The sequence below is a fragment of the Callospermophilus lateralis genome, chromosome 5, assembly GCF_048772815.1.
Source record: "Callospermophilus lateralis isolate mCalLat2 chromosome 5, mCalLat2.hap1, whole genome shotgun sequence".
NCBI lineage: Eukaryota > Metazoa > Chordata > Mammalia > Rodentia > Sciuridae > Callospermophilus > Callospermophilus lateralis.
The window spans coordinates 8,508,453-8,530,436 of record NC_135309.1 but is presented as its reverse complement, the minus strand read 5'-3'; the positions used below and the strand labels follow the sequence as shown (position 1 = coordinate 8,530,436).

The window sequence follows — 21,984 nt, the reverse complement described above, 5'->3', positions numbered from 1 at the left end:
GGAGGGTGTCCAGGGACAAGGGTCAGGGGCCACTGTGCCTGGACATAGGATAAGTGATCCTTTCTTCATGGTGTTCTTTACCTCCTTGGGGAAAGAAACAATAAAACAAATGTGCAGACAAATTAATTACTAATTGCAATGCAGTCTACAAAATGAAAACACAAGGCTCTCAGAACAGAGCATAATGAAGGCTTTGGCTTAAGAGGTTGGGAGTTTGCAGTGGCTTGATCCTGGAGCAGTGAGTAGGACAATCACTGTAGCATACAGAGACCCAGAGACAGGGGAGGGCAAGGGAGGCCAGAGGAACTGAGTAGGCTCTGGGATGGATACAGGCATCAGGAGGGAGCAACAGATGAGCTGAGACTGGAGAGGCTCACAGGGGCCCAGTCACAGGAAAACCTGAAGGCCTTTCAAATACCTCACTCTCCACCCTCCTTGTGGATCACCATCTCTGATGACTGTCAGGGCAGGGAATGATGTGACCTGATTTGTATTCCACAGGTGAAGAAGTTGTTGAAGGAAATGAGGATGGAGATGGTAGGGAGGGTATTGTGGGTGTGTTCCCAAATATACAAAAGATATGATCCAAACCTACACTCAACTCTTTGAAAACACAAAATAGACAGTGCCTTAGAATTGTCCAAAATAAAGAGAAGATACAAGTAACAAATATCAAAAAAGAACAAATAACAAATAGGAGAGAAGGTACTAATAGCCAGTAAGAGAGAAGGCACAAATAACTAATAGGAAAGAAAACACAAATAACCAATAGGAGAGAAGGTATAACTAACCTTCTCTTAAGAGTATCACAGGAGCATATTTTGAATGACTGTATGCAAGTAAATTGTAATTTATCCTAAAACTGACAAATTCCTATAATAATTGAATCTGTAATTGAAAACCTTCCACAAAGAATACGCTAGACCCAGAGCAGATCTTTGGAGAATTATTTCAACATTTAAGAGAAAATAACACTAACCTTAAAAACAACATCAAAAAGTATTGTAGTGAACTGAAAAAGAGGGAGCACTTCCCAGTACTGGTCTGTGAGGCCAGCCTAGTTGTGATTCCAAAACCTGTCAGGCACCACAAGAAAGAAAAACAATAAGCCACTCTTTTTGATGAACAGAGATATTAAAGTCCTTAAAATTATCAAACTAGTGCAGCAACATGTAAAAAGAAGAATACACCATCAGCAAGTTGGGTTTATTCAGGGATGCAAGGTTGTTATAGATTTTAAAATTAATTAAGGTACCATACACATTAACAAAATAAGAAAGTCCACCAGCTCACCTTTAGAAATGTGGACACAGTAAAATCCATAAAATTAACCTCCATTCAGGATTTTAAAAGTTCTTTACCATCTAGAAAAAAAACAGTTCTTCTTAAATCATATATAAAATATTGACAGAAAATTTACAACAAGCAGTATATCTAATCAATGAACTAGGAACACTTTTCCTCTGTGCTAGAGAACAAACCTATGCCTTCCATTGACCTTTTACAGCATCCTGACAAGAAAAATAAAAAAAAAATAAATGAAGAAATAAAACATGATTGCACATGAAGAAGATTCAAAGAATATTCAAATAAACTATTAAAATTAGTAATTGTAGAGATGCTGCTGGCCACTATATTTTAAGTGTATTTTTATCTAAAATGTAATTTAAGGGATAGAGATGGGGTTGAACAGATGGATAAAGATCTGGCTGAGAGAGTAGAGGTCATGGAGGTGCCCTTGGAGGTAGCCAGGGGTGTCAGGAGAGGGGTTACTTACTGGGAAAGTAAGAGAAGCTAGTGCATTGAGAGGCAGGTCTCTCACTGTTGGTGAGGGGAGTTACTATTCGGAAAGGGGGGAAGGCCAGAATAAATCTTGTGGTTGGGTTTAAATTAGAGGCATCAGTATGAATTTGTGGTTTTTAATAGACAGAGGTCGTTAGATATATAATAGTTACGAATTAGGTACACACACACACACACACACACACACACACACATTTAAAGAGGAATTAAAAGAAATCCCACACAATTTCTTCCAGATATTAAGAGAGGTAACACATCCTAACTCATTTTATGAGACCAAGATTACCAGGAGACCAAAACCAGATAAAAGCAATATAAAAAGAGAAAAGAAAACTATGGATCAATAACCCCCTGAACCCAGACTCAAAAATCTCAGCAAAATATGAGCAAACTGAGTCCAGCTATATGTATAAATAATTATACATCATGACCAAGTGGGGTTTATTCTAAGAATGCAAAGCTGGTTCAGCATCTGGAATTCAACCAATGTATTCCACCAAATTAACAGACTACAAAGGAAACCAACTTCGGAAAGAAAAATAAAATACCAGCTCCAACTGTGATCCCAATTGGTTCCAGGAGAGAAACCTGGCCCTCCCTGGGTCCATGCAGTCTGGCCCTTTCCCGGGCTAGCATGTTGTGCATATTGCATCTTTATATACTATAAGCACAACAAAGCATTGTTTTGGGTATTACCCTATAATACCCTATAATGTATTTTAAAGAAACTAGGAGACACAATGAGCAAGTGTAAATTTGAACATTTCTATTGCAATTGCTTTCATGGCATCTTGGAGAACACAAAAAATGCAATATGCAGATAGATCATCTCCTGATTACTTATGAAATTGCCTACTTTGTTTTCTTTGGTATGAGTTCAGATCACTGTCTGAGGCCACCTACTCCCAGTCCAAAGAGCTTCCTTTGGTATTTATTAAAAGAGAGGTCACAACAAACAATGCTATCAGTTTTTGTTTTCCTGGAAAATATCTTTATTTGCCCTTCATGTTAGAAATATGGAAGTATTTTTGTGGAGTCAAGGGTTTTTGCTGTCAATACTTTGATCTTGTCTCCTGTGGGTTATGGGAAGTCAGATGTCAATCTTACTGGGTTTCACTTGTGTGTGATGAATTGTTTTTCCCTGACAGGTTCCAAGATTTTCTTACCTTTGGCTTTCAACACCTTGACTCTAATGTGTCTGGATGTAGATATTTGTTTGCATTTATCCTACTTGGAGTTTATTCCATTTTCTGGATATGTAGGTTAGTATTTTTCCAACCAATTTGGGATATTTTCAGTCTTAAGTCTTTATTTGCATGTTTAAGTAGCACCTTTGTTCACATTTCTCTTTGAGGAAGAGCTGCCAGGGAACATTCTGATGAAGTGCTCAGGAAACAGAGTCTGATACTTTGGAGCCCAGAAGAAGTGCTGTTCTCAAAGCCCGTGTGACTCTGAGGCCACTTGTGCACTCCCAGGGGTGCCAGGCTCATTAACTGTGACAAGTGTGTCTCAGGCTCCTGAGGTCAGCAGGGAGAGAATTGCTCGGCCCAGGAGCTCTCCCTGTCTTCTCAGAAACCTATGTAAACTCCTGTCCCCTCTCACTCTGAGCACTCCCTGTCATGCCAGGGTCCCCTAATGCTGAAAACCCAGGTGAATTTAGCATTTATAAGTGAGACTTTTTTTCCTGCTTTTTAATTCTTTTTTTCTTTTACCATCCTCCATCCCTTTATGTGCTATTTCCTTGTGAAGATGAGAAGCAAGTGTATCAACATTCTTAGGAGGCTGGAGACTTCTCCTGTTTTGTCCTGCACCCTGACAACACTGGATGAACCAGACCTTGAAGGACTCTCACAACTGTGAATTCCTCTTAGTATAAAATGGAGGACAAACTATGACCTCTGAGTGTATCATTTTCTCCTCTAACCAAAGAACTCCCTCTACGTTTTGAAAAGTCTCTTCATTCTCTGACCCTTGTGTAGTTGCATGAGGTTCCTGTGTTTTGCTGGTAAGTTTTGTTTTACGGAGTCCTTTGTAACCTGAGCAACATTTATTTATATTTTGTCTCAAAATTACACAACTCTGTTGATTTGGCTTGAGCAACTGTTCTGTGAAGATAACTGTTTTCATGTGCATATAATGAGTCAACGATGTGATGTGTCTACATCAAAACAGAATATAGTGTTCTCATGCTGTCCATGAGCGGACAGCATTTCTCTTCACCTATGTATTATAATGGGCTCCATTAATGACATCTAGAAAATGCAAAAAGAAAATAAGTCCGGTTGACAGTAATTATGAAACCATACCTAGAATCAAGGAAAATTTTCAGTACTGGAAAACTGCACCTACAGTTAACTGTTGTAATTGCATCTTAAACTGAACATTGCAGAAACACCATTCTAAGTACCAGGACTTGAGGACTTTGGCAAAGAGGCCATAGACGAATGCACGTGAGAATTGGGGGTGCCTGCCAAAGAACACAGTGTGACTGCAGTGAAGGTTCAACATTCAAAGGGAAGAAATCTGTAAGCTCCCCAGACCAACCCCTGTAGGTCAAAGGGCTCCAAAATTAACCTCCTTTTCCTGTCCCAAGCCCTCCCTTCCTGCCCTAAGCACAATAAAAATTCCAACTGGGCTGAGCCCATGCGCTATTCCCCAGACCCACTCTGTTGGACAGGAGGGTCTCACCCGGGAGTGAATCTCAATAAAGCCTCATTCAGCAGCCTTTTAATCTGCCTCCTTTTGGTCACCCGTGCCTGACCTTATAACTTCCAATTGCAGCAACGTGGGAGGAAGAAATTTTTGGCACAGGTGCTCAAGCAGCCATGTGCCCCTTGTGAAGCAGGAGTGGCCATCTATGGGTGTCGGGGGTGGAACACATGCATTCCCTTCCCCAGTGTGTGGCACTGTGTGATGAGAGGTAATTGAAGTCATCCTGAGAGGTTTATCAGATAAATTCTTGCCAATGTTGTCCTGTAGGTTTTTTCTCTTGTTCTTGTTATTTGCAGGCTGAACATATCTATGCCTCTGAAAGACATTTAGATTTTCTTCAGGCTTAATAACAATATATGCCGTTTCCTGAGAATTTCTGTGAAATGCCATTTTCTTCAAGTAAGGAAATATCCTGTGGAAAAGGTTACAGGATCTGACTGTGGACGTTTCTTCACTCTCTGGATTGTCTGGGTTTACATACTTGAAGAACAGCAGGTATTTGCAATTCAAATCCATGCATCTTAGTAGCATATGTTGATTGCTTCAATGAAGAGACTGGGGACTCTCACATATTTACTAATAGTTTTGAAATATATGTATGACATATATGTATGACACTGACATTTTACTTTCCACTGTAGGAAATATTTTCACCTGTAGCTAAAAATTTCTTAATTTAATTCTAAAGCAGCCTGAATATTTTGTGATCCCAACCTAATAGGAGCAGGTACCAGGTTCATAGTGCTTGAGGGGAGTCCAAGGCCACAGGATTCATCAGTGTCACAACAGAAGAACTTGGTTCATCTAATGTGACTCTGTCTCACTGCACGCCTGCTCCCTGACTGCAGGAGTGGATCCCTGTGTAAAGGGGCTCACTCCAGATGCTTCCTGATACATTATTAAGTACTAAGCCACATCAAAAGATGCAACTGACACCCAGCTATTCAACCAGTGCAGATCCTATGCTCCCCCAGAGTGTAATATCTAACCAGGTGTTTGATTTAGAGTCCCAGTTCACACTGAGGAAGACTGCTGTCTGACAAGTTAGACCTCTGTGAGCAAGCAGCAGACTGCCAAGCTGGAGGAAGGACCAGCCCTTAGAATTAGCCCTGGCATTTCACCTCTAGGCACATACAGCAAGCTGACAAATAAAAAGGAGGCACAGCTGACAAAGTTTTAAAGAATATTTAGGAGTGAGTAGGAACAGAGCAGAGAATGGCATTTGACTATACTACAACACTCAGTTCTCTGTGTTATTGAGGTTTTAGTGTATGATAGGAGTTAAGTGAACCAAGACTTCTGCCTAGGACATCCCATGAATGGACAGCATTTCCCTTCACATATGTATTATAATGGGCTCCATTAATGATGACTAGAGAATGCAAAAAGAAAATAAGGCCAGTTGAAAGTAATTATGAAACTGTACCTAGTATCAAGGAAATTTATGAAACCTGGCACTAAAGATTATAAAATTAGAAAAATTAAATAAATGTGGTCAACATTGTATGCACTCTTAAGAAACAGCAGTTCTGAATAAAATAACTTATGGTATCTCTCAATTATGAATAATTTTCACTGATCAAGTGAATGATTATGTTATCTGGAGCCCAGCCAGGGACCCTGCCTGGATCCTAGCTGGCAGGATTCAATTATCCATCTGCATAAGAAAATGTTACAAAAGGAAAAAAAAATAATTTTATGCACCTTGACAAAGCTGGGGAGAAGCATCTCTGTCATTTCTCCCTGGTCCCATAGAAGCATAACTTAATAGAACCAAAGCCAGGAGTTCCAGGTGCAGAGATTTAGTTAGGCTGAGCTGGCCAGAGATCACGGCAGTCTCAGTTTCCTGGACACCCGCCTGGGACCATAGTTAGTTTATCAGTCTTTGGCTCTCAGCATGAGGAATTTAGCAGACACAGAGAAACAATTGTCAGAAACTGCTTTTACTTTTAGCTGGGCGCAGTGGTGCATGCCTATAATCCCCCAAACTTGGGAGGCTGAGGCAGGAGGAAGGCAAGTTCAAGACCAGCCTACTAACTCAGTGAGTCCTTGTCTCAAAATAAAAGTTAAAATGGGCTGGGGATGCAGCCTAGTGGTAAAGTGTCCCTGGGTTCAATCCCCAGTACCAAAAAAGAAAAAAAAAATTAAAGGGACTCTGATTCAATTGCATATAGCTAAAAATGTAATAGACCACTTGGCTGTCATGTTTTACTTGATAGCTGCAGTCACTATCTAGCTATTGTCCTGTGTGATGGGTGAGAACACCGAGGGAACTGAGACCTCTCAGGGCACCCTTCCCCCACTAACTGATGGTTTGCCATTGACACTTGGTCACTGGTGGAAGAGGGGCTTTACAGCTCCTCGATTCCTGGGTTGACTGCAGACCAAAGAGCCAATAGGTGTGGAGATCCTTCAGCTCAGCTTGGCACAGGGTGATTTCACAATTGTGTCGATACTGTTCAGTGGTGTGCTTCTGTGCCACTGACTCGGAGGTTCACAGGTTTGGAGTGTTTAGAGGAGCCATGGATTAATTTGGTCAAATTAACTCAGTTCAGAAAAGTATCTGTCATGCTTTGAGCCTTAAAACACATGGAAGGCGGGCTGGGGATGTGGCTTAAGCGGTAGAGCACTCACCTGTCACGCGTGCAGCCCGGGGTTCCATCCTCAGCACCACATACAAACAAAGATGTTGTGTCCGCCGAAAACTAAAAAATAAATATTAAAATTCTCTCTCTCTTTCTCTCTCTCTCTCTTAAAAAAAAAAAAAACATATGGAAGGCCATTCTTTACTTTCATAAAGTTTGTAGGGATTTCTTTGTTTTTCTTCATCAAAACCTGAAATTACAAGAGACACACTCAGTTTTTCCTAACCAAGAAATACTGAAAATATTAAAATTTCCAAAAGTGCATGTGCTTTATAGCTCAATGTGTATTTCCCTGTGTATTTACTCTGAATTGTTCTTGATAACACTAATTGCTAATTCTCAGGCTTCTCAATCCTAATATCAATTCCTCATTATCCTGAAATTAACATTAACATTTCTGTCTTAAAAATAAACAAAGAAAAGTTAACAATAGTCTCCTATAGTAGATGATCCTTTTGCATCTGAATTTGCAAGAGTGGTTCACATTCCCCATTCACTCATCCCACACAATTTGCCCACAACATGGGTGAACTGACACTAAGTGTATTCTCAAGATGGAGCCTGTGACTCCTGTGACCCTCAAGATGTAGCCTGTGACTCCTTGACCCTCAACATGTAGCCTGTGACTCCCGTGACCCTCAAGATGTAGGCTGTGACTCCTGTTACCCTCAAGATGTACACCATGACTCCTGGACTGAGTGGGAGATTACCACCCATGTGGCTGAATGGCAGACAACTCACAGGCAGGTAAAGATGATTTGAAGATGATGGTTATGCTGACCATGACTGAGGGACATTAACAACAGTCCCAGTTGATCTGCATTAACATGAGCTCACACCCATGTGTACACATACACACACACACAGAGAGAGAGGGAGCGACAACCATGGTACACTCAGTTGCCGCAGAGCATGGGTTACATCTTTATGTACTGTTCCACAAGTATTATCGTCATACAGTAGTATCTGCTGACATCTTGTCCAATATAGTTAATGAATTATGGATTAATAATGATCAAATTTACTTAAAATCGGTATAGATTAACATTCTGATACAGATTAGTTGTTGCTTATCAGTTATGAACTATTAAGAAAGCCATTTTAGACTGTTTCTTCCATCTCTTAGAAGTCCGATGCTTGACCACTAATCCGAAAGTTCTTGTTTAATCCCCTGGGAAATGCCATCCTTCTATCTGGAAGACGCTGGGCTACTCCCGCCACCGCAGCCTCAATGGCAGGGGACAACGCGTCCTCCGCGGACTTCACCCTAGGGGGGCTGTTCAGCACCGAGGAGACTGGGGGCCTCGTCTTCGCCATCGTCTGTGTCGTCTTCTTCACGGCTCTGACCGCCAACGGGGTCATGGTCCTGCTGATCCGCGCCGACGCGCGCCTGCACACGCCCATGTATTTCCTGCTCAGCCACCTGTCGCTCATCGACATGCTGTACATCTCCACCATCGTGCCCAAGATGCTGGTGGACTACCTGCGGGGCCAGAGGACCATCTCCTTCGCGGGCTGCACGGCGCAGCACTTCCTCTGCCTGACGCTGGTGGGCGCCGAGTTCTTCCTGCTGGGCCTCATGGCCTACGACCGCTACGTGGCCATCTGCAGCCCGCTGCGCTACCCGGTGCTCATGAGCCGCCGCGTCTGCTGGCTGATCGTCGCGGGCTCCTGGCTGGGGGGCTCGCTGGACGGCTTCCTGCTCACGCCCATCACCATGAGCGACCGCTTCTTTGGCAAGGCGCCAGCGGTGCTGAGGCTGGCGTGCGCGGACACGGCGCTCTACCAGACCGTGATGTACGCGTGCTGCGTGCTGATGCTGCTGACGCCGTCCTCGGTGGTGGTCGCCTCCTACGCGCGGATCCTAGCCGCCGTCCACCGCATGAGCTCAGCCGAGGGGAGGAAGAAGGCCTTCGCTACCTGCTCTTCCCACATGATCCTGGTGACCTTGTTCTACGGGGCCGCCATGTACACCTACATGGTGCCCCAGGCTTACCACCAGCCAGCGGAGGACAAAGTCTTCTACGCCATCCTCAAGCCCATGCTGAACCCGCTCATCTACAGCCTGAGGAACAAGGACGTGGCCGGCGCTCTGCAGAGGGCCCTGCGGAGACTCGGGGCTCTCAAAGAGTGTCCCTAGAGGCCTTCTGACAGCCGACTCTGATCGTGTGGATGGCAATGGGAACCCTGGCTTGGTGGCCGCGCTCCCCCTGCAGGAATGAACTGGAGGGAAGGGTTCAGCTGTGCAGGAGGAAAGCAGCTAACTTTAAAGTGTGTTCCCTGTACTTCCTTCTCTCAGCTCTTTTTCTGTTCTTACACCTCCTTTTTGTCCGGCTAGGTTCACATTTATGCAAAATAAATACCCAGTGGTTTCCAGAAACAAAAGTTGGAAAATTTCCCCTGGGGTTTTACCTTCTAGAGGTATATTAAACCACTCAGAATCGTCAATGGCATGGGCAGTAGCGAGGAGTGCACTTCCTGTAATCCCAGCAACTACGGAGGCTGAGGCTGGAGGATGGAAAGTTCCAGGCCAGTCTCAGCAACTAAGAGAGCCCCTAAACAGCCTAGTGAGACCCTGTCTCAAAATGAAAAAAATAAAAAAGTTCTAGGGAGTGGTTCAGTGGTTAAGTGGCCCTGGCTTTAATCCCTGGTACTAAATAAATAAAGGGAGTACAGGAGGGAAGATGGTTTTTTGGGATTTAGGACACTCGGGTGTAAATCTAGTTCACTGTTGAAAGAGAAGAGGAGCATCATCTTCTGAGAACTTTCTGGGCTCATTCATAGGTGGTAAGAAGGGCCATGGGCAGTTTTCTCCAGGGGTCATTGTCTGCACCACAATCACTAGTTGCTCGTTATTTCCAGTAAATTTCAGCACTTAATTTTTGTTTGCAGCACATGAGTGAAAACGCTTTATCTAATAAGTTACAGCTGATGGATGAACCCAAAGGGCACTGCCCAGAGGGCACATGAGCACACTGTGGGAGGGTCTCAAAACACTGGAGAAACATGCAAACCTGGGCTGGGGATTTGGCAAATCACATTTCAAGTGCATTAAGTGATCCCCAGTTAACCTGCCCAGGTGATAGAGGTCAGCTGAGTTCCTCTCCATCCCCCACTGATGCTGGAATTGAGGACAGAAGGCCTGTGGCAGGGACTGGGAAATGGCTCAGTGGTGGGGTGCTCAGCTAGTATACCTAGGTTCCATTTCAGCATGCCCCGAAAAACATGTGGCAGGCCATGAGAAGTGCATCATGTGCCTATACAAGGAGTTCACTCTGGGGGAAAAGGGGTGACTTTGCTCAGTTTCCAGTGTCCAGGTGGAAATGTCGTCATAAGAACTTAACCAAGGGCATAGCTAGAAGCACATTGGTCAGGCTCTCTGTGAAAGGTAATGATTCACATGCCTGTCAGTTCATCATCCTCTAAGCTCTGCATTGATTCTTCTGGTTACTGGAGAAATGCCAAGGGGAGTATAGAGAGCAAGGTTTATTTCAAGGACAGAAACAGACTTCTCCTTGGAGGGAGAAGGGGGACATAGATGGGATCCAAAGAAGTGGGAGTGTCCTGCCCCTTTGTACATCTTATATTTTCTCTGCTCTCATGCCTTCCTTCCTCCTTATCTCTCACCAGCCTGCATCCATGACCAGTGGCCAGGATGAGCCAAATGGTGAGGGCCAGATGGGCAAGAGGAGGGCCAAATGGTGAAGTGATTCAGGCATTAAGGTAACAGCCAACTCTTAGGATTCTCTGCAAGGAACAGCCACTCCTGGGACATTTACCTCAGCAACAGGTTGGAGCAGGAGCTGGGGGAAGGGCCTTGGAAAGAGGAGGGGGAAAAGGCAGCATTTGATTTTCTTTCCAACTAGCCCCAACTTTCCTGATCGAACCCAATTATTTCTTATCTATATTGACTGCCTTTTGTCCCCCAGCTTCATGATCATGAGTTCTCATTTGCAGGCACGTGTAGTACAGTGTGTGTCAAGCAAGGAAGGGACTTCTCTGGGGTGATGTGTGTGTGGGGGGGACCCACACCTTGCTGCCTCTAAAGGACTTTGAATGATAGAACCATGTGTGCAGAGGTAGTTCCCTGAGTCAGGCATTTATTCACATTCTTTATGGCTGTGAGCAAGACAAAGCACCTGCACTAAGGAAATTTTGTTATAGTAAAAACTATGAAAAGAGAGCAACCCAAACAGGAAAGCAAGGGGAGTAACTTAGTACCCCAGCCAGTTTGTATGTGGTAGCATCCCAGGAAAGCAGGGAGCTAAAACTCCCAATCTCAGTTTTACGTTCTGACAAAAGAAAATTTAAAGTCAGACATCAAAAGTCATTCAGGAGAACTTTATTATAGGTGACAGTAAAACAAAAGTGAAGCTTGAGCCGAGAGCACTCTCAAGGGAGAGAGTGGGCTGTCTCCAAGCAGAGAATGACAGAGAAGACAATGCTGTTCCCAATTTTACTACTGTTTGATGTTCACTAGGAGAGCTGGGGGCACTCTTCTGTACTTTTTTCCAGTCCGGTGTTCAACTTTTCCTTCATGTTGGGTGGTGGAGTTATGGATCTTACTTGGTCCTCTTTGGAACTGTCATAGTGGCCATTCTTTTTTGATTTTAAGTCAATCCCATGTTAATGTGGACACTGGGGTCAATAGCTGGTCAGAAGTCATCTTAATGTGCCTGCGCTACTAATGGAATCTTCAATCTCAGAAAATTGAAGACACTTATGGCCATAATTCCTAGGTTCACATCAACCTCAGTGGACCCTGTCAATAATTAGTGCCATTAATCCTTTTCTCTTGTTGTCTTTTACAAAGAGCTCTCTTGCTTTTGTTTGTTTTCTACAGATAAACTGCTACCATTTGATATCTTAAGATAGTTTAAAGTAGGACTTGAGGCAAGTTAAAGAACACTTTGTGACCTTACCATGCATCTCACTGCCCACTGATAGCTCCTACCTAACAGTAGTTGTGAAGAGAGCTGAACATATCTGTGCCCTGAACCCAGCATGGCCACCCTTGGGTGAATTCCTAATAGACACCTGTGCATGATGTTCATAAAAGGATGTACAATAGCCCACCAAATATGGAAGCCGCCCAGAGCCCAAGGAGAGTGAAATGTATAAATGCATGTGTTAGGTCCTTAGGGCAAAATAACTCCATTTTGAAAATCAGCACCTGTTCACAAAGGCATGACCTTCTCGTTAGGCTGGCCCCCAAAGAGTTCCTAACGATCAAAACCACAATAAAGATGCCAAGTAACAATTAATAATCACAGAACCAGAGAGGTTATTTTTTTATTACTTCATTATACATGAATATACACTTAGAAAGTTTGTTCTAGCAGACTGTTGCGCCTTGCAAAGGGCAGCCTGAGAGATATCCTCTGTCAATAAACCTTTGCTTGACTCAGAGATGTGTCTCTCATGGATATTTGCACCTGCTACCATAGCAACACGTGGGACATGTTTACATAATTTGCAGAAATGTTCTAATACTGCCTGCAATCACAGGGATTAATTTCATGAACGCTGGGTGAACTTCAGTCACAGACAGTATACCTGTGTCAAAGAGAGCTAACAAAACTGCCCACATTTTAGGAGGGTCAGCAGCTGGACAGTACATAGGCAGGTGTCTGGTGGGAACTGTTAATTTCTGTTCTTTAATGGGAAAGCTGATTTCACACCCAGAGTTCAGTTTCAGAAAAGTGATAAAAGTTCAAATTTTTGTATGTTTAATACTTTTTGTATTACATTATACTTCCCACAATGGGGCAGTGGGAGCGACATAACTAGGCCAGTATCCTCCCCAGCACTTTCCCCTCCTAGCACCCTTCCCCCTGGTCCCTTTCCCCTACTGAACGCCTTTTGATTTTCATGAGATCTTTACCCCCACTTTCTCTTTCCTCTCTAACTGCTGCATATGAAAGAAAACACACCACTCTTGACCTTCTGCATTTAGCTTATTTATCTTAACGTAATGCTCTCAAGTTCCATCCATTTTTCTGCAAATGACACAACTGTATGCTTTTCTTTGACTAACTAGAACCTCTGTGTATATAGAGCACATTTTCTTGAGCCTCTCAGCCACTGACAAACACCTAGGCAGGTTCTATATTTTGATTATTTTGAATTGTGCTGCTAAAACGTGGGTATGCATGTCTCACTAGAACATGCCAACTTTAATTATCCTCTCTAGGACAATGCTGAGAAGTAGCATATTTTGGTCATGTGGTGACACCCTTCCTAGTCTTGTGAGGCACCTCCATGCTGGTTTTCATATTGCTTAAGTGAGTCTTGCACTTTAAAGGCATTTTGTTCTCCAGCCCTCGGGGCCATTCAGGTCTAGCATTCTGGCAGATACGGCTGGAGCAGATGCAGGGCATCTTCCTGTTTGCTACCCCTTAGCCTATGTGAGGCACCTGAAGTGCTGGTGTGTGCCCAGCTGTAGAGAACTCTTCTGGTTATTGCTGAAGTACAGAACAGGATTTTTCAGGCCTAAACCCGGGTTACTTCATTTTGCAAAGCAGTTTGCCATGAGCAATTCTATTTTTAGTTTAAGAATGACTTCACACCTTATTTGTACAAGTAAGCAATCACCACCTGCCTAGCACAGCCATGATGCACAAACTGATAAAGAAACCATGCTAATAAGAATGACCACCTGTGCACCACTTGTGAATTTTTTATAAGCAAGGGGTGCATGGGCATGTCAGACTCGTACCAGGAAACCCAGGCCACATGCTCATCAAAAACATCAGAGCACCAAATGCTGTAACACCTAACTTGAGGCTTATAAAAGGAGGGGCATCCCAAGACTGGATAGGGAAGCACCCTGACCTGGTTGCTCCTCAGGAGACTTGCCCAGGACATTTGCCACAGAGACAGACCTCTGGATCTCTGTTTCAGCACAGCATGGTTTCTTCTGCCTGTGTGACCACCTACAACCCACTCCAAGCTGACATCTCCAGTGGGCCCTGTGGAACCTCTGCCCTGTGAACCCTGGCCTAGAATAAGCTCTGGGCTTCGCAGCTCTGTGCCAGAACAAGTTCTTGGCTAGTTCCTAATCTTACCTGACCACCTGTGGTGACTCTTTGCATCTGTATCTGCCCTCTGCCTTTGCTCTCAGCTCAGCCTCCTGGACCCCTGTGGCCACCTTAACCCTCTCTTCTCCTTTCTGTCACCTCTGTTTATCATTGTGTGAAGTGTGATGAGTGACTTGAGTGTTCCAGACATTAGTATTAAGACTGGAATGAAAGAGCTCAGAATTGCCCAGCTTGTGACTACCAGGTGACCCATGAGTATCCAGTGACCTGCTACTGCCAAAAGGGGGGTGTGAATTTATAGTTATTCAGTAAATTCTGACACTGTGGAGAGATGCAAATGTGTTGTTAAGGGCACAGCTTGCTCATGACACCAACCCATTTGTTCTTTCTGGTTCAGGGAACACAATGTCACAATTCTTGGTCTTTCTTCACATCTTTGTCTTTTTATACAAAATTTACCCAGAGTGGCTGCATCCCAATATGCTGTCCTTGCCCAACTTTTCCTCATTCAGAAGTAACCCTTGACTTGTTGGTTAGTAGTATGATATCATCTCTTACTGAAGGAACCTGAGGAGCAGAGAAGGCCATCCCTGTTGCCATCCCTAGGTTGGATCCACTCCTCGTGGCATAACTGCATGACAGCTGCTGTCACGTTATTCTTGTTGCTAAAACACATTTTTATCATTGGTGGCCAACACATTTGACAGAGATATGCCTTTTCTGCAACCCTGTCACTGAAATGGAGAAAGACATACTATGATCTAATAAAAACTGACAGGTCATCCTACACAATCTCTGAACATGTCCAAGAGGTGCATATGTTCATTACCTAAGAGAAAAATCATGAGAATTTATGAAATTTTTTTTTCAAGGGAATTTTAATACTGCTATATATTTTCCTCTCCAACTCCAGGAATTTATTGACCCTCTTCAGTTACTCATAAACATGAAGGATCAGTAACACTGTAGATAAATAAATGCAAGACTCAAAGACCTGGTTGGCCCAGGGCTTCTTCTTGTGAGAGGAGGCTTAATATCCCCTCAGGGAGGCTGCCAAGGCCGTGGCTGAACAACTTCTGGACAGCAGCTAGGCTGTCCCTCTGTGCTGTGGCCAGTACCCAGCCACAAAATTTCAGAGACTCCAGGTGTCAGCCGGAAAGACCCCATAGAGGACCCAAAGCCCAGCGTGCTGAACAGCGTCCATAGGGGTCCTCCCTCAGCTCTAGCCCCAGGCTGTCCTGGGAGAACTGGTAGCCAAGTGCCTGGAGCAGCCCATACTAAGGCCTAAGCTCCCTTTGCAGCACAGGTTTGACTGCAGGACAGTGGACCTGACCTCAAGGGAAGTGACCAGATTGCCCTGCTAACCTCTGATGCCCCAAATGTTCTCACCACTGTGGAGGAATAACAGCAGCTCAAAAGCCCAATGTGTCCAGAGACCTCGGCTCCATGTTCCTTTCATACCAATTTCTCAAAGGGGCTTCTGTGCTGGCCATAACACTGTGGTCATGTTAATGGCAGAGAGCAATCGAGGGCAGATGAGCAGCACAGCAGGGACCAGGCCTCAGCCTTGGGGCTCCAGCGTGGACCCCAACTCAGGACAGGTTTTGCTGACTTCCACTTCCAGTGAGCGGAAACCCCAAATGCACAAAATGCGGTAGCCATTCTGACTCAACAGGTGCACTCCTGAAACCCAGCACAAAATCACGGATATGGAAAACCAACTTCTGTAAGCAGGCTTCAGGGAATACAAAAGGAAGCAAAAATATACAACAGCAGGTAGTTGTCTTCAGGGGTGCCACTAGAAGGGACCTGGAGAAGACAACGCTGGACTGCCTGGAGCAGGGGTGTGTCACTCTCCCAGCGAGATGAACAACCTGCCCTTTGGTAGGGAGGCACTGCGTGCAGGTGCATTTAAAACACAGGGAAGCTCTCCTTGCCGAAAGCCAGTGTGCACCCTAGGTCTCCCAAGTTTGCAGGTTAAACCCTTTTCCTCAACTCCCCAGGAACCCTCCTGCCTAGGTCAGCTGTCCTGAGGGTAAGTGCCAGGATTGTGGCCAGGAGGATGTACTCTCTCTGCTATAAATGTCTGTTATTTAAACCAAAGGGAAGATGCACTCTTCAGAGCTCACCTGCAGGGACCCACCTACACTCCCACCAAAACCCACCTGCCTACACTTAACTCCCAGTCAGTCCATTCACAGTAAGATGGACTGACAGAGTTACACCACCCATAGCCCAGTCATTTCCCTCCTGAGTACCCCTGCATTGGCACAGGAGCTCTGAGGACACCTCACATCCAAACCACATCCCTTAATAAGCTCCGTGTTTTAAGGGCCACCTCAGATGCATCTCAGGTAGGGAGCCTACCCCAAACCCTCCTTCCACCCAGAACTGGCATCCCCCTCATGGTCATCCATGTGGTCTTGATTCTTCATCACACAACTCCATCCTAATGATCTCAGACAGCATCATCCACTGGACACTATCATGATTGGACCTTGAGAATGTTCCCCAAGGAATGTGGAGAAACAGCTGCACTGTCTTAATAAAGATTAGACACAATGATAAGAGCATGGTCTCCTAGATACTATGTCACACTGCCCCCAAGCAGAAAGTATAAGTTTGCTTTTTTTTTATAAAAAGGAAGAAAGAGCCTGTTATTTAACTCTTTATTCATACATCACTTCAACTTGGCAGATAATTAGAATGAAAAACAATAATACAACTAATTCCAATGAACCCTAAAACTAGACTAACCTCTGATTAACCCTGCACCTTTTCTTTTATATCCTCTCTCTCCACTACACCAGAACACCTCGTGACCATTTCCTCTAAATATCCACTATGTATTTTGTAATGATATGAATATTTTCCCTTAGAAGGAGAAAGTCCTTGTCAACTTAGGTATATAAGGTGGATCCAGGGGAGCTGCATGAGGACCCTGAATGCACAAGCAGTGGACAGAGGGGGCTCACCCCTGAGAGGAGCATAGGGGTGCAATGTTGTGGAGTAGGAGCCCAGGAGACGGCACCAGGAGATCTTCATCATCTGACGGGGAGAGAAGAAGAAACCATGGAAACCAAATCCCCTACTTTACTGTTTCCTGAAAGACTCAACACTCAACATTTTCCTCAGAGCCCCAGTGACATCCTTGTTCCTGAAACTGTAGATTAAGGGGTTCAGCACAGGGGTGAATATGGTGTAAAACACAGACACCACCATGTCCTTCTGAGGGGTGTGGTAGGAGCTGGGGAGCATGTAGGTGTAGACGGCAGCGCCATAGAAGAGTGTGACCACCATCATGTGTGAGGAGCAGGTGGCCAGGGCCTTACTCCTGCCCTCTGCTGAGTTCATTCTGTGGATGGTGAGGAGGATGCAGGAATAGGAGCCTGAAATGACTGTTACAGGGATGAGAAGCATGAGGACACAGCACAGGTACATGAGTGTCTCATAGAGTGAGGTGTCTGAGCAGGAGAGCTTCATCACAGCAGGGACTTCACAGAAGAAGTGCTGGATCTCCCGGGATCTGCAGAATGGGAAAGTCATGGTGACAGGAGTCAGCATGAAGCCATCCACTGATCCCAGGAACCAGCAGCCAGACGCCAGAAGGAGACACACCCTGTGGTTCATGAGCATAGGATAATGGAGCGCATGGCAGATGGCCATGTAGCGGTCATAGGCCATGGCTGCCAGAAGGAAATATTCTGAACCACCAAGTGTCAAGTAGAGGAACATTTGCATCCCACATTCAGGGACTGAGATGGTACTCACACCCAGCACCTGGTCCAGAAGCATCTTGGGCACAGTGATGGAGATGTACATCATGTCCATGAGGGACAGCTGGCTGATGAAGAAGTACATGGGGGTGTGGAGTTTGGCACTGGAGTGTATCAGGATGATCAGGACAGCATTTCCAGACAAGGCCATCAGGAAAACCATGAAGATGACCACACAAAGCAGAGTTGGGTGTTGGGATTGACTGAAGAGTCCCACCAGGATGAAATCTGCCCACCCTGTGTGGTTGGTCATCCAGGTGGTGATGTCCATGAGGTTCCACCTTGGCCACCAAGAAAGCTCTGGGTTAATGTTGTACAGAGGGCTGAAGTGACTTCTTAGCTGCCACACACCTGTGCACAATCTGATTGTGCCAACCAGAGGACGTACCAGAGCCTGTAGATTGTAGCAGTTCAGATGACCTGTAGTAAACAATATTTTTAAAAAGTATCTGAAAGCTCACCTGTGGGTGAAGTGAGTTGGTAACTTGTAGTGAGTTCAAGTTCATGAGCTTCCTGAAAAAAGCAGTTTGTCAATGACAAGTGCATATTTTCAGAATCATTGCTCAAAAAAGTAGGGGACATTTGCAAACAAGGGGAATCACTAATTCCTGAGTTTAAGTTATTCAAGTGTGAAATGAGTGTTAATATTTCTGGTTTCACAATCTGGTTTTAGCTGGCATCTAAGGACTCTCAGATCTATATGGTATATTTGAAATGTTTAAAAAGTTGCTGAGACATAATTTGTGGAATGCACATTTAACATTTGAACCCCCAAGTCTATAGGACCAGGACATGTGGGGAGGTTCTGTGAGTCTGGAATGACTCTGCTATTCTCTCCAGCACACTGCAGTCTTCACACAGGACCAAACCTTTTGAGACCTGAGGGGCACCCACCCATAAAGATCCAAGGTCATGACTGGTTTCCTACCTTGACTCTTGCTACCCCTGACCTCCCCTTCTTTGTCCACTCTGCCTGAGAGATGATGAGAATGACACCTGACACCAGGTGTGGTGAGGATAAAGTGAGGCAAAGAAATGAAAGTTCCCTGAATTCTGACTTTGACAAATGAAGAAACAGGCATGCTGCTGATTGACATCTGCACCACTCACCCTTCAGAACCTGTCCTAGACCTGGCTGTCACTGCTATTATACTGTGAGATTTCATACTTCATTTCTCCAATTTGGGTACCTATTTATATCTCCAATACTTGGTTTTCAGGATTACATGAGAAAAGACATGCAAGTAAAGCTTACAATCAACTTTAAAAGAAAGTATTTGGATTTGACAATTTTTATGTTGTGTTATTTATTTTATATAAAATAAAGAAGCTTTAAATATATATTTAAATAAATGTAAATATGAACAACAGTCTGAGATAGTTATTGGTATGACCCTCACTATACACAGCTTCCTGGAAAAGCTCTTATGAAAATTCAGCCCAGCCAGGGCTCTTCCTGGTCTATCTTCAAGCTCTGACATTTGCACTCAATCTCAGGTACAGAACAAGCATTCGGGGATCACTGCTATTCACCAGAAAGGCTTTGACTGTTTTGCCAACACCATCTGCTTCATGGACAACCACAATCAGTTTTCACGGACACTGAGAGACAGAGAGTTAACAGAACCGCACGGAGAGGTCTCAGGGGCAGCGCACTGTTCCCTGCTTTGTATTGATGCTTAGCCACCTCTGTGTAGATGCTGAATACAGGTCAAGGGCTTGTTAACCTTGTCTGCACTTCTAGAAGTCATTTTCAGTCTCTACAGGGAAAACAGCATCCATAATATTTGAGGCAGGATTTTTGTATAGTGACAAAATAAATTAAAAGGGCAATGAACATAAAATGTGCCCCAACTTTCTTAAGGAAATCAATGATGGCTTCTTCCACGTTTAAAGAGATTAAATCTTTCCAATCTTCTGCCTCTGAAAGCTTAACTGTTAAATTTGATTCTCTATCAGCCTAAGGGTCTGATGTCTCTTCTCTCTAGAAAGACTAGCAGTAGCTAAAATAAAAAGGTGTTTTGTTTTTTTTTTTTAAGAAAGGAAAGTTGAAGCACATTTTCTCCACTGTAGTATTTCCTAAATCAGATGTGATAGTCCACTTTTGACAGCCCCTGCTGGGAGGCACTGAAGCAGTGGACACACTACACAGCTTCTGATGCTGTAGCCCTAGGGTCCACCATGACTGAGACCCACTGCAGAGGTGGACAGTAGGAGAGGTGCAGGCACAGGAACAGAGATGGTAGGTGAGTAGCGGGTAGTAGATGGATGATAGACAGAGGAGAGAGACATGATCAACAGATAGACTTCCTGTCCATGAAATCCTGACCTGTTGGCAGATGAAGGCTGAGCTCTTTGGAGAATTTGAGATCTTTCCCATGAACTGAAATCACACCTTCTGTCCTGTCAGCCTCTGTGGACAAAGTGGAGCAAGGAATGGACACAAACAGCTGCAGTAAAGACAGGGACAGAATTTTCTGAGAGAACAGAGGAGAGAGAGGCAGTGAGGGAGAGGCTCTGTCACTGTTCCAGAGCCCAGAACCCGAAGAACACAGAAGACCAGGGACATAGTCTGCTCCACATCCTGTGCCTGTCCCACCTGCTCTCTTACTCTTCTCTAGGCACCTGCGTACGTTTCATGGGAACAGCCTGGCTCATGTTTAACTTGGGGAATTGGTGACAATTTTGGTAGACAAACACACAGCCACCTATTAGCCAGCAGCACCCAGGAATTGCTGACCACACTCTGCCTTCCCCAGAGCCTCTGAGGTCCTACTCTTCTTATTTCCTCCTAGTACAGACTGACAATCCAGGGTCTCAGGGTCTCTGCCTAACATCATACAAGTGACTCAAGAGAGGGCCATGTCCTACCCTAGGGTGCAGCAGAGCACCTCCCTCAGTGTCCTTGGAATGCAGTGTCCTCCCTTTGCCATGGACAGCTCGGGTCTGGTCCACCCATTGTGTGTGTCATCCGGGAAAAATGAAGATGCTCAGAACACTTGCTTCTAGCATTGCTGCGACCTCAGGAGTGACCCCCATGTGAAGCAAGGGCAACCCTTCTCCCTCTGCAAAGTTGCAGTCTTGGGACAACTAATGCAGCTTTCTACCATCATCTGAAGCATAAGAAGGAATATATACTCCTATGTCCATAAATAATCCAAAATAAAAACATATTTCTTAAGATGTTGCAGCAAATAAATTCTATATGAAAATTTGAAGATGAGAACACATTTCTATTTGTCAGAAAAACAGGTGATAAAGAAAGATGAGGAAATGCCGTGAGGACCTAATAGAGCACCTCAACAGCAGGTCAGCAAGCCCAGCACAGTCATGGCCCTGGCCACCTGCCTGGCTGAACTTACCTCAGAGGAGGCTGTACCTCACCCACATGGTCAGGGAGTGTGGCCTGGCTAAGACACCAGGAAGAGGAGGGTGGCGTCACTCCTGGATTAGGATGCTCACAAGGGACTGGATGAGACATGTTTGTTCACACATCCTCTGGGGCCTGGAGGACACTGCAGTTAGAGCTAAGGAAGCAGCAGATCTCTCTGGGGGCACAGCTCTGGGTCATCCTCATCCTGTCCTGTCTCCCACTTTGTTCAACTCCAGAGTTCACCAATGTTAACAATCCTCTCCACTCTCACACTGTCCACAACGCCTGACCAGTGACATGTAGGAGGAGTTAGTCTGGATTGGTTTATCAAACACACCCTGTATGTGTGTGTGTGTGTTTGTGTGTGTTAGAAAAGCATCACCATCACAATCCTGGAATCCTGGAAAGAGTCCTCCTCACAGGTCCACCTCACTCTCTTACCTCTCTGCTTCTGCTTCTTGTTTCCTGTCATTCATTGGCCATCTAGGTCATTGTAGAATTTAATTTTAGAAAAAAAAAAAAAACAAGGGAGAGAATCGAATAACAGCAGATGGGGTAGAGAGAGAAGATGGGAGGGGAGGGGAGGGGGGATAGTAGGGGATAGGAAAGGTAGCAGAATACAACAGTCACTAATA

At 44.7% G+C, this 21,984-nt stretch overlaps 1 protein-coding gene and 1 pseudogene across 1 annotated transcript; one reads left to right on the top strand and one right to left on the bottom strand.

Annotated features, from left to right (window-relative positions):
• Positions 1-8,391: 8,391 nt before the first annotated feature.
• On the top strand, positions 8,392-9,311 carry LOC143398929 (olfactory receptor 2T1-like; annotated as a pseudogene).
• Positions 9,312-17,293: 7,982 nt separating this feature from the next.
• On the bottom strand, positions 17,294-18,247 carry LOC143398928 (olfactory receptor 2T29-like). The gene has a single exon (XM_076855635.1). The coding sequence runs from the start codon at positions 18,245-18,247 to the stop codon at positions 17,294-17,296; it is 954 nt and encodes a 317-aa protein (XP_076711750.1).
• Positions 18,248-21,984: the final 3,737 nt, after the last annotated feature.